Source organism: Setaria viridis, chromosome 7 (genome assembly GCF_005286985.2).
Source record: "Setaria viridis chromosome 7, Setaria_viridis_v4.0, whole genome shotgun sequence".
In the NCBI taxonomy this organism is placed as follows: domain Eukaryota; kingdom Viridiplantae; phylum Streptophyta; class Magnoliopsida; order Poales; family Poaceae; genus Setaria; species Setaria viridis.
This window is the reverse complement of record NC_048269.2, coordinates 31,964,438-31,977,056: the sequence shown is the minus strand read 5'-3', so window position 1 is coordinate 31,977,056 and position 12,619 is coordinate 31,964,438. Positions and strand designations below refer to the sequence as shown.

The following is a 12,619-nucleotide window of genomic DNA, read 5'->3' as shown; positions in this document are numbered from 1 at the left end:
TGCTAGTCAAAATAGAACAGTTGCTGAAAGTAGGATTGCCGCAGCAGCGGCAAAAGCACTCACGATACGAGTGGGATTGCAAACTAGTGGTGCATGGTAGTAACAATAGTAATATACACACATGAATTAATTGATGTATAGTGAAAATCATGCACTGAAACTAATTGATGGACTTGGATTGGACATAGTATAACCGAGAGCAGTAGCAGACTGCTGCCTGAATTAACGCATCGCATCATCCGTATGCAACAAGAGATACATGATGGCGTATGTGCGGGAGCACGGGCACGTATGTATTTAAGTCGATGGTCATGAATCCCAGTTGAGGACATGCTCGTTGTGATGGAGCTAGCTGCCGATGTACTTGTCGATGAGGGTCGTGAGCGTGGTCTTCGGGACGGCGCCGATGACGCTCTCCTTCTTGTCGCCGCCCTTGAAGATGAGGACGGTGGGGATGCTGCGGATGCCGTAGGTGGAGGCCACCTTGGGGTTGTCGTCGGTGTTCACCTTGCAGCACTTGATCTTGCCGGCGTAGTCCTTGGCCAGCTCGTCGATCACCGGCGCGATCATCCGGCACGGCCCGCACCACGGCGCCCAGAACTCCACCAGCACCGGCGTCTCGCACGCAATCACCATCCCATCCCAGTTCGCGTCGTCCGCCACCAGCACTGCAGGGCCATCACCCATTACCATACCATACCATACCATACCATACCATACCATCGGAGGCTCAATAAAAGCCATGACACATCAGAGCATTATTTTAATTACGGAGTACCTTCGTCCACGGCGTTCTTGGACTGGCAGACGTGCCGCGGCCGCGGTGTGGCGACGCGGCCGACCGACAGCGGCGCGGCGGCGGCGGCTCGCTTGGACGGCGCGAAGCTAGTGCTGCTGCCGCCGGCGAGGAGCCTGTCCTTGCCGCCGGCAGGGGCGGCGTGCAGCGCCCACGCTCTGAAGCACGTCTCCAGGGCCATTGTTGTCTCACCTCGCGCAGCAGCACACACGGATAGAATGGGCAGTGGTGAGTGACTAGGTGGAACGGAGGAGGATAGGATTTGTTTTGCCCGAATCGTCTGCCAGCCATTGGATGGATATTTGGGAGCACGGCTAGGGTGGCATTGTGAGGTGGGCAGGGCCTCCCGCGCTGCGTGTGGATGAGGTGTTTTCCAGCTCCTACTTTGGGTGGTGTCCTTTTTTGTGGCACCATTTCTCTGGTCTGCTGGCTGGCTTGGGCCACCTCTAATCCAAGTAACATGGTAAAAGATCTTGGCAGAATATCATAGTAAACCTAGATGCTACCTCTTTTGGCTCTGGCTAGAATTATAAGGTATTCCAAGATACAAAATTTCCTGCTATTGATCCACAATTGTGCTAACTATATGCCTTAGCAACAATATCTGTACATCTTTAATGTGCCATTTTTAGTAACAATACATCCGAAGAGAAATTTATCGTAAGTTCAATTAGTAGAGCCACGCCGCCGGCCGCCCATTCTTGCCAGCTCCTCGCACATTTCTTTCTTCTTCCGCACAGCTAGCGTTGCCGCCGCCAAAATCCCCTCGCCGCCGGCCACCGAGACGCACAGCGAGCAGCAAAATCTATCTCCGGCGCCCACGTTGTCCTCTTCTCTCCAGTGCGGTCGGGTTTCTCCGGAGGCGGCGTCGGCTGGTGCTCCGAGCTGCCGCTTCGCCGCGGCGCCGCCACATCCAGTGGTCCTCTCCGACGACGAGCTCAGAAGCGCTACTGCGCTACCCGATGTCTCCGTTACCCTGTCGGCCAGAAGCCCAGAAGCTCTCAGCCTCAATGCGGCCCAGTAGGGAGTCTTCGGCCCAACAACCTAACGGGGCTCCTCCTTCCTGAAATGCTCTATTTACAAAAGGGCCCCCAAGGTCGCAGCCCAAGCCCAACAGTAGCCCAGAAGAAGGCGAATTCGAAGGTCAGAGCGAGACTCTTGTTCTTCGGAGGGCTTCCCTGCAAGTTTTCAGAGCGGCAAAGCCCTAGAACCTCCACCGCCTCGCCGCCGGCGGCTACCATGTCGACCCCCTCCGGGAACGGCGGCAGCTCCTCCGCGTACTTCGACGTCTACGGCCGCAACGTGCGTGATCTCTTTCTTCTCTGCCCACTTCGGAATATTAGGGTTTCGGTGTAATATGAAGGGGGATTCGTGGCCAAGTAGGGCTGAATTGGTTCATTGTTGGGAAATATCGCAGTTTTTCATTGGCTGTTGCTCTGTTAGTGGAAAAAATTATTTCTTTAATCCGCGCTGTATAGAAAAATTGGGCGCCGCATGGGGTTTCAGCTACAGTATGTTAGTTTGATTAATTGGAATTCTTTCAGTAGAAGTCCCGCTGAGATTGAAACAGGGGATCTGCCATTGCATCATGATTCATGAGATTGTGATTTACCTCAATGTTCGTTTAACATACATTGGATTTATAATGAGGGTGGAATTTTGTGTAAATGCTGCTACTGTTGCGGGGCTTGAACTGTACAATTGAAGTTTGCGCTGTAGTTTCAAAACAATTTGAGCAAATGGATGTATGGTGTGAAGCAATGCCATCTGAACATTTTTCGAGAACACAGCTTGGAAACTTCGATAGCTTGTAGGAAACTTTTACTAGCAATTTGGAAGGTATGATCCCTGAGTCCCTGACTGATTGTTGGCTATGTAGCAGAGTAGGATTCCTCTTGTTCAATTAGTAAAATGATGCAGCACTTGCAGTAATGCTATTTGTACTCTGTGTTCAGAGCCTGCTCGTCAAATTAGATACTTTCTAAGTTGGATGGGGCTCACTTGTCTGTAGTTGAGCTATCTACATGGCCTAGTAATTGATTACTTGGTGATGTCATGCTGGCTATTTATTAATGTATACTCTCAAACCTTTATTTAGTCGTAAAGTTGGCTGTTAGTTGACTACTTGTTGGTGAATAATTCTTGTGCTGCTGCCCTACTTACTTTGCTAATAGACATTTCATCTGTGCTTTTTTATTCTCACTGAAATGTTGTGCTTCCAGCTCATACTGTTTCTTCTTCTTTATCCTGTCCAGGCCAAGCCTGATGTCGTTTTTAAGGAGGCTGCTTTAAACTCTACGCTAAATCTGCAGGTTTATTCTAACAAAAACTAATTGAAACTTGACTTGTGAAAACTGTTCTTGTTTTCTTAAGGAGTCATTTCGATGTGATGCAGGATGTTCAGGGTCTAGTCACTTGGGTTATTGGTGATGGCATGCTTCCTTCTTGGGTGTTTGTTAAGGTACTTGTCCTTCTGATTATGCACTTTCAAACATGTCTTATTTTTGAGGTATTGACATGTTACCATAGTTTTCAATTTGTAGATCTTGGTCTTTTCTTGATGTTATCTTCATCACACACTCAATAACTATTAACTGAGAGACCTTCTCTTGCTGATATATGTATTCACCGCACTTCCGAGAACGACCTGCTTTTCACTGCATTCCATTTCTTTGTCTATTAGTTGTAGGTATTTGTAACCTCCCGCAAATATTAGCTCCCTTGAACAGTACTAATATTTCTTTTGTTGGTTTTCAGAACAAGCCTCTTATACCTAAAGTCATCCTGCTATATGTTCCTGGCCTAGATGCAGCTTTATATATGTCACAGACGCGACTTCTTTCTTCTCTGAAAGAATTATGTGGCAATCCAAAACCTGTACTAGCTTCTAGGTATGTGCATTTTGTGTTACTGTCTACTGTTAGTATAAATATGTAATTTCTTGTATATGGATCCATTGTACTATTTATTGCTAATGTAATACTGTTCTAGCAGCTGTATACCGGATGAGAGGCATACCATTGATGCACTCCTAACCTGCAGAGTAAAGAGAAAGCGTGATGTAAAAACATCAAATCAATCAGCTAAACCGGACGGAGAAGGTATGAGGTCTTGACTTCACTTAGCATTCTACCGTCATTGTGGTTTAGAATGTTGAACTGTGTTATGCTTCACTGGGCTAGTGTTGGTCTGTTGTATTTTTGCCATGAACACGCAGGGATAGCTGCACATCTTTATATTAATGAGAAAAAAAAGGTAGAGAACCCGTAGTTGGTCTGTTATTATTGTGACAGCCGCTAGAAGATTTGAGCTGGATAATGGCTGGCATTCTTATTGAGGACTCTCTTACTGATTTGACAGTTTCAATCCTTTTTTTTATCAGAGTCATATCAGAGTAGCCAATCAGTCATATTTCTCTTGCTGACCACTTATCATCTGCTTCTCTAAGCTGAAGATGCCTCTTCTTTTCTGTACTGATTTATTCTATTTTTTTGGTGCACATGTATGTTTATTGTTTATTGACATTAAATAACTTTATCCAGGGGAAAATTTGCACTTCTGAACCTGGATTGAGAATTTATATTATGTGCAACCAGACAACCGGTTAATATTTTCTTTTTGATCTTAGGAAAAATATCAAGTCTGGATGATCTTGGGGACATACCGTTTCCTGTTACATATTACACACTTTCAGAGAAAGACTTAGAAGACAATGGCTATTCTTTCAATTTATCAGGTTACCTTCTAATGTTTTGTTTCTCACCGTGCCCTTTAATGCCTATTATTCAACTGACATCTGTTTATCATTCCATTTTAGGTTTTGTCCCTACTGTTTCAGCTCCTTCAGGTTCTTCTCCACATAAAATTCTTGCACTTGACTGTGAAATGGTATTGTGACTCCTACTTTCCGTAACTGTTCACTGATGTATGTTTTGAGGTCTTTGTCTTGTTTAAAAAATGTAGTGTGTTGATCTGTTAAATTTCACTACCGTTATTATATTTGGAGCAGGCATTACTATTATTGGTACAATTATACCCTGTGCCATCATTTATTTATTATTCATACATATTGCTAAAATTCTTTGAATCTAATAGTGATAGTTTGCAACCTTTGCAGTGCGTGACAGGAGCTGGATTTGAACTTACAAGGGTGACATTAGTTGATATTAAAGGGACGGTATGAACTTTGCTTTCCTTAGCTTAGTTATGGCATGTTGAATAATTGTTTCCCTAGGGCTTAATTGTGACCACCTGCCCTTCCTCACACCCTCAAGGGATCCATGCCAATAGTATGAGGAAAATTTTCTTTGTATATGCTCCCGCATGATCCATTCTTTTCATCATGCTTTGCTGCTCTATGAGTTCTGACTTTGTTCCAATCTTTTCAGGTAGTGCTAGACAAACTAGTTAAGCCTGCCAATCAAATCATCGATTACAATACAAGGTATATTATGATGCTTTCACCTCCCCTTTATGGTTAGCAGGCACTATATTGTGTTTTTATGCTAACCTTTTTCTTTGTTCCTGTGAGATATTCCAAATGATATACCTACTAAACTCGGAATGGGTTGTTATCTGTCTTGTTTCTGAATCGAACAGGTTCAGTGGAATAACTGCTGAGATGTTGGCTGACGTGTCCACAACCCTACAGGAGATTCAGGTTACTTCTTAGTTTTCTTAATGACCTTTTCATATGTATATATATTAGGGTGTCATGAAACTTTGCCTGTACTTTACACTATTTTGTTTGTGTTCCCAGGAAGAATTTGTTGGACTTGTCCATAAAGAAACCATTCTTGTTGGGCATTCTTTGGAAAATGACCTTACGGCATTACGGATATCCCATGGTTTAATCATTGATACAGCTGTTTTGTACAAGTATAATCGAGGTGCTCGCTGCAAGATTGCTTTGCGTGTCTTGACAAAAAAATTTCTGGGCCGGGAGATCCAGAACACTGGATCTGGGCATGATAGTGTGGAAGATGCAAGAGCTGCTCTAGAACTTGCTATATTGAAAATAAAAAATGGTAAAAACTAAGAATGCATTTCAGCTATTGCTCTCAGTTGTTGTTACCTTCTAATTACTAGTTAATCAGGTCCTGATTTTGGTTCCCAACCATCGTTGTCAAGGCGGAAGTTGACATCCATACTGCATGAGAGTGGTAAAAAATGCTCCCTTATTGATGACGTGTCTGTTCTTGAGAGATATTCAGATACTTCTTGCAATTCAATTGCTGCTTTTTCGGATGATGATGCACTCTCCAGATCAATGAAGGAGGTTGGTGCAATGCATTTCTAGGTGTAGATATTCTTCCCCAAATGCTTACAGGTTTTCATAAGTTGCAATCCTACTGCAGGTGAAGAATGACAAAGTCAGCTTTGTTTGGACTCAGTTCTCAGGATTGATCTCCTACTTCCGCAGAAGAGTTCAAGATCCGGAAAAGTTGAAATCATGTGTCGCAGAGGCCATTGCATTAAAAACATGCGATGCGAAAACTGCTTCAAAAAAAGCAAGACGTCAAATTTGTCCTGAGTTAAAGGAAGTTTTGTGTGGATTGGATAAAAAGATAAGGGAATTATATGGTGCCCTACCTGATAATGCTATGCTTATTGTATGCACTGGCCATGGTGATACACCTCTAGTACAAAGGTAAAGTTACTCATGTCAAATTGGCAATGCATATGCCTTTTACCCTTTCTAGTTTAACTTGGTCTGTTAACATTGAAGTAAAGATGCTCACAAGCTAATGAAGCTATTACTTAAGTTACAAAAGCATTGTCCTGTAGGTGACCTAAGTAGCTTTTGGTGTGAGTTTGTCTGTAGTGCTGTTTTGTAGCAATTGCTTAATGAGTTAAAATGATGCTTTTGTATTAGGTGTTTTTTAAAGCATATGCAATGCCAAACAGATCCGTAGTAACTGTGCTACTTCATGCAGATTGCGTAAAATGCTTCACCATGAAGAAAACACAATAGAAAGCCGAGAAAATATTGTTCAAGCTTTGGGAGATTTACAAGCCCAAGCAGAAGTTGCTCTATGCTTCTGCTGTGTTAAACATTGAATGTAAGCATCTTTCTGCCCTCCTTTCCCCACATGTTTTTCTGGAAGCTTTACTGTTCTGAATTGTTTCTGTTGAAAGGCATCTTTGAATTAGTGTACTTATGGACATGACTTCAGCGATTGGAGAAGGGTGTCAGGCATGCATGCTGACTTGCTGACGTGGAAACTTCTTTAACATAGATTTGTGGATTGGATTTTGAAAGATATGCTCATTCTGCCCTTTTTGTCAGGTTAGGAATAGAAGCTGTAGATTTCAGGGTAGAGCATAGTGATGTAGCATTGGAACCAGATCTATTGGTGGCAAGCTATTGAGCATGTCAGTATATTGATTCGCATCCCTTTCGAATTGAATATACGGAGGAATGTAGGAAACTGTGTTGCAACAATCAGATTACTGTGATATCAAATCAAGTTCTGCAATTTATAATACTATGAACCGTACGATTTACAGTTGCGAAATATAGCAAGCTAAAGCATATCGATTACATTCCTTTTCTCCTGAATATACGAAGAATATTATGAAATTGTGTTGTAATAATCGGATTATTATGATATCAAACCAAGTTCCGTAATTGATGATATACTGTGATCCTTACCATCTATCAAGTTTTTGTATTATATATTTGTATGACCCAAGGAATCTACGATATGATGGTAGCACCTTTCTAGATATTTCTGATATCAGTTACATGTGCCTACCCTAAGTGTTCCCAAAATGGCTCTCTTCTAACTAGAGGGGAGTTGTATATTTGTGTAGTTAGTCTGGGCACCAAGGAAAGACCTTATGACATTATTTACAAATTGTCTCCAACTTCGTGCAACATTGTTGAACTAACATAAGTTTATTCAAGTTGATACTGTTATACTTTAAGTCAGGCTTAGTTGCGGCATTTAAGATACATTTATGCATATATGCACTTTTTCCAGCTCAAATTCAGTGTCCCAAATATGGGCAGCTGTTAGCACCACATGGCACATAGAAGCTGGGAACTGAACTACTGAAGTACTAATTTATGACTAAACCAAAGGTTAGGGTTGCCTGTTGCTTTCACTAAAGCTTCAAGAGGGTTTGTTGTAAAAATTGGGTGTAGTTCTGGAGTCAAGTACGTGGCTCTCTTTTGGTAGAAGAAATTTGGGTTGCTTGTTGCATGAGTGCTCTCTGGCAAGTTCTTAAATTAGTTGATGGTGTACTTGCAACTTATGTTGCTTTTTTCAATAAGTATAAATTGGTGGTAGAAGAGATATGAATGTAGAGGTGAAACACGATTGAATAGCTAAAAGGAGACCAACTAAATATTTTGTAAATCATGAGTGACCTCCATATGTCTTTGCATGGCAAAGGAATTGCTTGCTTGAGTCAAAGCTTGCCATCACTAACTTGTAAAATATTTCGTATAGCTTTCATAATCAAACATTTGTTCTTATAGCAACCATCTCGAGCATTAGTGTGCACTGGTCATCGAAATTGAGGGAGCATGAGATGATTCAGAAATTTCAGCAAGAATGCACACGCGTATGAATGTGAATGGGGGGTATTTTCGCCTGCGGCATAACAACTGATTTTTGCGTGGTCCCTATTAGCGTGCCAATTAAAGGCTTCAACAAATCAACCTCATGCACTTAAGGCAGAAAGATTACATGATTATGTTAGTTTATTACATGGTCACGGATGTTGAGTGAATCTCTCCCAACTCATTTCACACGTGCCCCAAACTACCACATTAGGACAGTCTCAATGGGAGTGTTATGGGGTTTCATGGGCATTAATTCCCATGCCATATCAGCAAAACTGCTGACGTGGTAGGCTAATTATAAGGAGAGAGGAGAGGAAAGTTTCATCCTCATGAAACCCACTTGGCACAGTTACAAAGTCCCATTAAATTCAATGAAACTTGCACTGAGCATGTTATGGTTTCATGGCAAGACACATTTGATTATAGAACAACGCAAAAATTAAATGATGTAGGCTATCTATGAAACTGCGTAATGAAACTATGCACTGAGAGTGACAGTTTCATTTCATTGAAAAGCTGATATGACACTCTTGGCAATGATGTGATGAAACCACACGCTGAGATTGACGTACAAATCTTCCCAGCTCATTCACATTGATGAGGTATAACACATCTGGTTAATCTTTTGGTTCGTATAAGTCCGCGGTGTACCTTTCACACATGCCCCAAACCACCACATTATGCAAGCTGGTGTGAATTCAGTTGTATATACCAAGACTTGCTAAGGTTGGGAAAGAAAGCATGCATGGTTGTGGAGATGTACATTGGTTACCCTGGACAATTTTCTTGGCATCCTATTATCCATTGGCCACTGGTTGCTTGTCCCTCTCAATTCAATGTTGGCTTTGAACAAGAATGGTTCTAACTTGGCTTCTCTCCTGATTTTCTTCTCCTTTTGAGTCCGTCCACTATCAGAAAATATAGTACGTGACAGTGTTAATAACCTTCTAAGCCCAGAAAGTAACCTCAACTTGTTTTTGTGGAGAATTAAAAAGAAGTAATTTCAGCTAGTGAAAGAAAAACAGAAAATGGCACATAACAAACAGAAAGAAACTTTTGTTATTCAGTTGATTAATAGCCAGAATTATCTCAGAAAAAGCATGTTGTTAGCTAACCAGCGCTATATATTGTTTTTGCTTTCTGACAAATGTTACAGTGTGGCAACTTGCACAATACTGATTTGCTAACTTCTGAATTGTCTTTTCATTGTTTTACCAGGCACGAAATTGCTTGCACAACACTTCATTTTGGTGACCCTCCCATTTGTTCAACTCCACACCACCTTTATAAATAAAAAATACTTCAAAAAACACTTCTTCACATCACAAGCTAAAGTCATGCACCGATCCTCAGAATGTAGGACTCGTAAGCTTGGATTTGGTAACCACAAATGGCTTTTATACTACCAGCAGTTGTAATGGTGTTTTCATGTTTCAGTGGTTATCATGACCTTGACTGGGAGAAAGTAACCTAAATGTTGTTATAGCTACATGGTACAACACACAGGAATCTGTGTTAGTACTTGAAATGATAAATGATTATACGTTAAAACTCCGGTGTTTCTTATACTGAGTCATATATATGTGTTTTTTTTGGATAGCATTACCTAAACAATAATAAACCTAAAGTGGTTTCAATACCAAATGCGTACATGTGAGTCCACAAATAAAACCAATCATGAAGTTACAACATTAGTTCCTTTTAAATGATAGAATAACCGATGTAAAACATTTATTTATTATCAACAACGACAATTATGTTAGGCTTAATATTTGCCATTTTGTCATTTTGTCTTACATAATTCACACTAAAAATAATTAGTAAATCACTCATGTGGGAAAAAAAACCATAATTGATTAGCTCCAAGGTAATGCTGAAATGAACACAAGAATGAACGTAAAGACAAGGTGCATTTGAAGACCATCAGTTATTAGCATTACTAATGTTATGCATGTATGGGAGAAATATCTCGTGATCAGTCATCACTGACGACTAAAGAATATTGTTAAGGAAGTTATGCATGCAAAACGCTAAACTCCATAAATTAAGAGCCAGACATGGAGGTTTGGCAGTTCATTGGCCAATTGCGGCCAACACGCAAGTTGGTGATATGCATAGATGAAATGAGATGTGCATGGGCAAAATTAATAGACAAAATAGGTGAACTGAAAGAGGCGGCTTGTTAAGCCGCCCTCTTGTCGTGTAAAACTAAACAAGAGTGACCTCCACCCAAACCCTAAATGAACATGCTTACATATACATTGCCATGCTCCTAACCACATGCATTTCAGGCTCTCTCATTCATTAGTTATCATCAGCTGTACGTTTTGCCTAGCTTCTCCTTGCTTCAGCTAATCAGTACTTTGGAAGAAAAAATAGTTCTATGCTAGAAGCTTCATTCCAAAGCCATTCCTCCACCTGAGACGCATGGCGCCGTCGTCGTCGACGACGGCCACGCCGGTTAGGGCGAACTCCAGGCCACCGTCGTCGTGCCCGAGGGGACACTGGCGGCCCGGTGAGGACGATAAGCTGCGGCAGCTCGTTGAAAACTACGGGCCGCAGAACTGGAACTCCATTGCCGAGAAGCTGGAGGGCAGATCAGGTAGGTTTCTGTGCTGCCTGTTTCTTGCGTTTATTTTTGCGTGAGAGGTGCTAGCTAACTCAGATGTTTTTTTAAAGTTAATAATTCCCTTTTTCTCTGTGTTTTTTTTGTTAAATCTAGCATGTTTCCTTAGATGGGGTGATAAGAAAGTAATAAGACGTTGATAATAATTATCTGTACCTGTATAAATATGCTTGTGTATAATCTTTGTCTGTTGTATCACTTCAAGTTCATGATGCACCGTACCCATCCATCTTTGCCTATGCTAATTTAAACATTTTCCTTTCTTTTTGATCATGTCATGTAGCATATATATCCTGGAGCTGCAAAAAGTGCATGCTAAATTAAGAAAATGAATGCAACAAGAAGGCATGCATGCTTGCTTTATACTTTAAATATACCTACGTGTGTTTGTTAGATTATGCATGACCCATGCATATATACATGCATAATTAAGAACATATCCTGCTGTAGCTGGTTTTCTTGCTTGTGCATTCGACTCTTGTTGATTTCAAATGAACACTAAAAGAAAAATCCTTCTGTGTGTATATGAAGTAAATTGACGGAATCATTCGCAAGATTAAAAAATCTTGCAGGGAAAACATGGCAAGATTCAAGATTGGCTCGATCGCGTTACTAATAACCATTGATACATGTGCAACATGCATGGCAACTGATTTGGCAGGGAAGAGCTGTCGTCTCCGGTGGTTCAACCAGCTGGACCCGCGGATCAACCGGCGGCCCTTCACCGCGGCGGAGGAGGAGCGGCTCCTGCAGGCCCACCGCGCCCACGGCAACCGGTGGGCGCTCATCTCCCGCCTCTTCCCCGGCCGCACCGACAACGCCGTCAAGAACCACTGGCACGTCGTCATGGCCCGCCGCAGCCACCACCACCACCGCTCCGCCGGCACCCTAGCTCTCCTCGCCGGCTCTGTATACTCGCCTCCGCCACGTCGCCCGCCGTTTCAGTGCTTCCACTTCGGCGCCCCGCCTGCGGCGATGAAGACCACCGGCTCCCTCTCCCTGTGTTTCGCCACGCCCGGTTCCGGTCCATCGTCCAGCCTCAGCAGCCCAGGGACGTTTAGTGTCATCAGGAACTGCAACGTTCCCACTACCGTCGCGTTCTCTTCTTCAAGAGAAGTGGCCGCCACACCGGACGACCATCGCCATGACATGGGCAGAGACGACCATGGCCACCGCAAGGACGATGACGAGGATGGTGATGGAACGGCTTCGAAGAGGAAGGACGTGGACGTGCCGTTCTTCGACTTCCTAGGCGTCGGCATCTGAATCTGAAGAAAAAAAATGTTGGTACATTTATTTATGGATACGAAGTTATACGGTGGTACTTCCTTCGTTCCAAATATAGATTGTTTTAACATTTTTAGGTTCATATATAACTATATATTGCTATGCACCTAGACATGCGTTACATCTATGTGCATAGCAATATATATAAACTAAAAGAGCTAAAACAATATATATTTTGAAATGGAGGGAGTAAGTATAACTTAGGATGTTAGCTAGGCAATTATGTGTTGGTGCACCATACACTGAGATGCACGAGGGGACCACATGTCAGTAGCATGTCCTTAGCTTGCACTCTTAGTTTCCTTCTTCTCTCTTATATATGCGCATGTAAAATTGA

At 42.3% G+C, this 12,619-nt stretch overlaps 3 protein-coding genes across 5 annotated transcripts; 2 read left to right on the top strand and 1 right to left on the bottom strand.

The window, feature by feature from the left end:
* Positions 1–100: 100 nt before the first annotated feature.
* Positions 101–1,070, bottom strand: LOC117864027 (thioredoxin M-type, chloroplastic). Its single transcript, XM_034747992.2, has 2 exons — positions 779–1,070; positions 101–668 (listed from the first exon to the last, which is right to left on the bottom strand). The coding sequence occupies exons 1-2, from the start codon at positions 975–977 to the stop codon at positions 349–351; spliced, it is 519 nt and encodes a 172-aa protein (XP_034603883.1). The 5' UTR covers positions 978–1,070; the 3' UTR covers positions 101–348.
* A 415-nt stretch (positions 1,071–1,485) lies between these two features.
* LOC117864025 (small RNA degrading nuclease 5) lies at positions 1,486–7,314 on the top strand. Of its 3 annotated transcripts, none has more exons than XM_072295006.1 (15): positions 1,488–2,098; positions 3,052–3,108; positions 3,192–3,257; positions 3,554–3,687; positions 3,791–3,897; positions 4,425–4,532; positions 4,614–4,684; positions 4,914–4,973; positions 5,185–5,240; positions 5,396–5,456; positions 5,556–5,823; positions 5,893–6,074; positions 6,154–6,446; positions 6,733–6,858; positions 7,086–7,314. In XM_072295006.1, exons 1-14 carry the CDS (start codon positions 1,865–1,867, stop codon positions 6,854–6,856), a joined length of 1,821 nt encoding a protein of 606 aa, XP_072151107.1. In that variant the 5' UTR covers positions 1,488–1,864; the 3' UTR covers positions 6,857–6,858; positions 7,086–7,314. The 3 variants fall into 3 exon arrangements, with proteins under 3 accessions (XP_072151108.1, XP_072151107.1, XP_034603882.1); XM_034747991.2 differs by having other exon boundaries at positions 1,489–2,098; positions 6,935–7,314; XM_072295007.1 differs by lacking the exons at positions 6,154–6,446; positions 6,733–6,858; positions 7,086–7,314 and having other exon boundaries at positions 1,486–2,098; positions 5,927–6,070.
* A 3,090-nt stretch (positions 7,315–10,404) lies between these two features.
* Positions 10,405–12,352, top strand: LOC117865345 (uncharacterized). The gene is made up of 2 exons (XM_034749518.2): positions 10,405–10,971; positions 11,657–12,352. Exons 1-2 carry the CDS (start codon positions 10,797–10,799, stop codon positions 12,259–12,261), a joined length of 780 nt encoding a protein of 259 aa, XP_034605409.1. The 5' UTR covers positions 10,405–10,796; the 3' UTR covers positions 12,262–12,352.
* The last annotated feature ends 267 nt before the right edge of the window (positions 12,353–12,619 follow it).

What these genes read in the sequence shown, in the direction of transcription:
- LOC117865345 (XM_034749518.2), top strand. Translation starts at nt 10,797, where the DNA reads ATGGCGCCGTCGTCGTCGACGACGGCCACGCCGGTTAGGGCGAACTCC. An exon ending in GAAGCTGGAGGGCAGATCAG is followed by an intron (nt 10,972 to 11,656) that starts GTAGGTTTCTGT and finishes CTGATTTGGCAG; the next exon opens with GGAAGAGCTGTCGTCTCCGG.
- LOC117864027 (XM_034747992.2), bottom strand. Translation starts at nt 977, where the DNA reads ATGGCCCTGGAGACGTGCTTCAGAGCGTGGGCGCTGCACGCCGCCCCT. An exon ending in CAAGAACGCCGTGGACGAAG is followed by an intron (nt 669 to 778) that starts GTACTCCGTAAT and finishes ATGGCCCTGCAG; the next exon opens with TGCTGGTGGCGGACGACGCG.
- LOC117864025 (XM_072295006.1), top strand. Translation starts at nt 1,865, where the DNA reads ATGCTCTATTTACAAAAGGGCCCCCAAGGTCGCAGCCCAAGCCCAACA. An exon ending in ACTCTACGCTAAATCTGCAG is followed by an intron (nt 3,109 to 3,191) that starts GTTTATTCTAAC and finishes GATGTGATGCAG; the next exon opens with GATGTTCAGGGTCTAGTCAC. An exon ending in TTGCACTTGACTGTGAAATG is followed by an intron (nt 4,685 to 4,913) that starts GTATTGTGACTC and finishes CAACCTTTGCAG; the next exon opens with TGCGTGACAGGAGCTGGATT.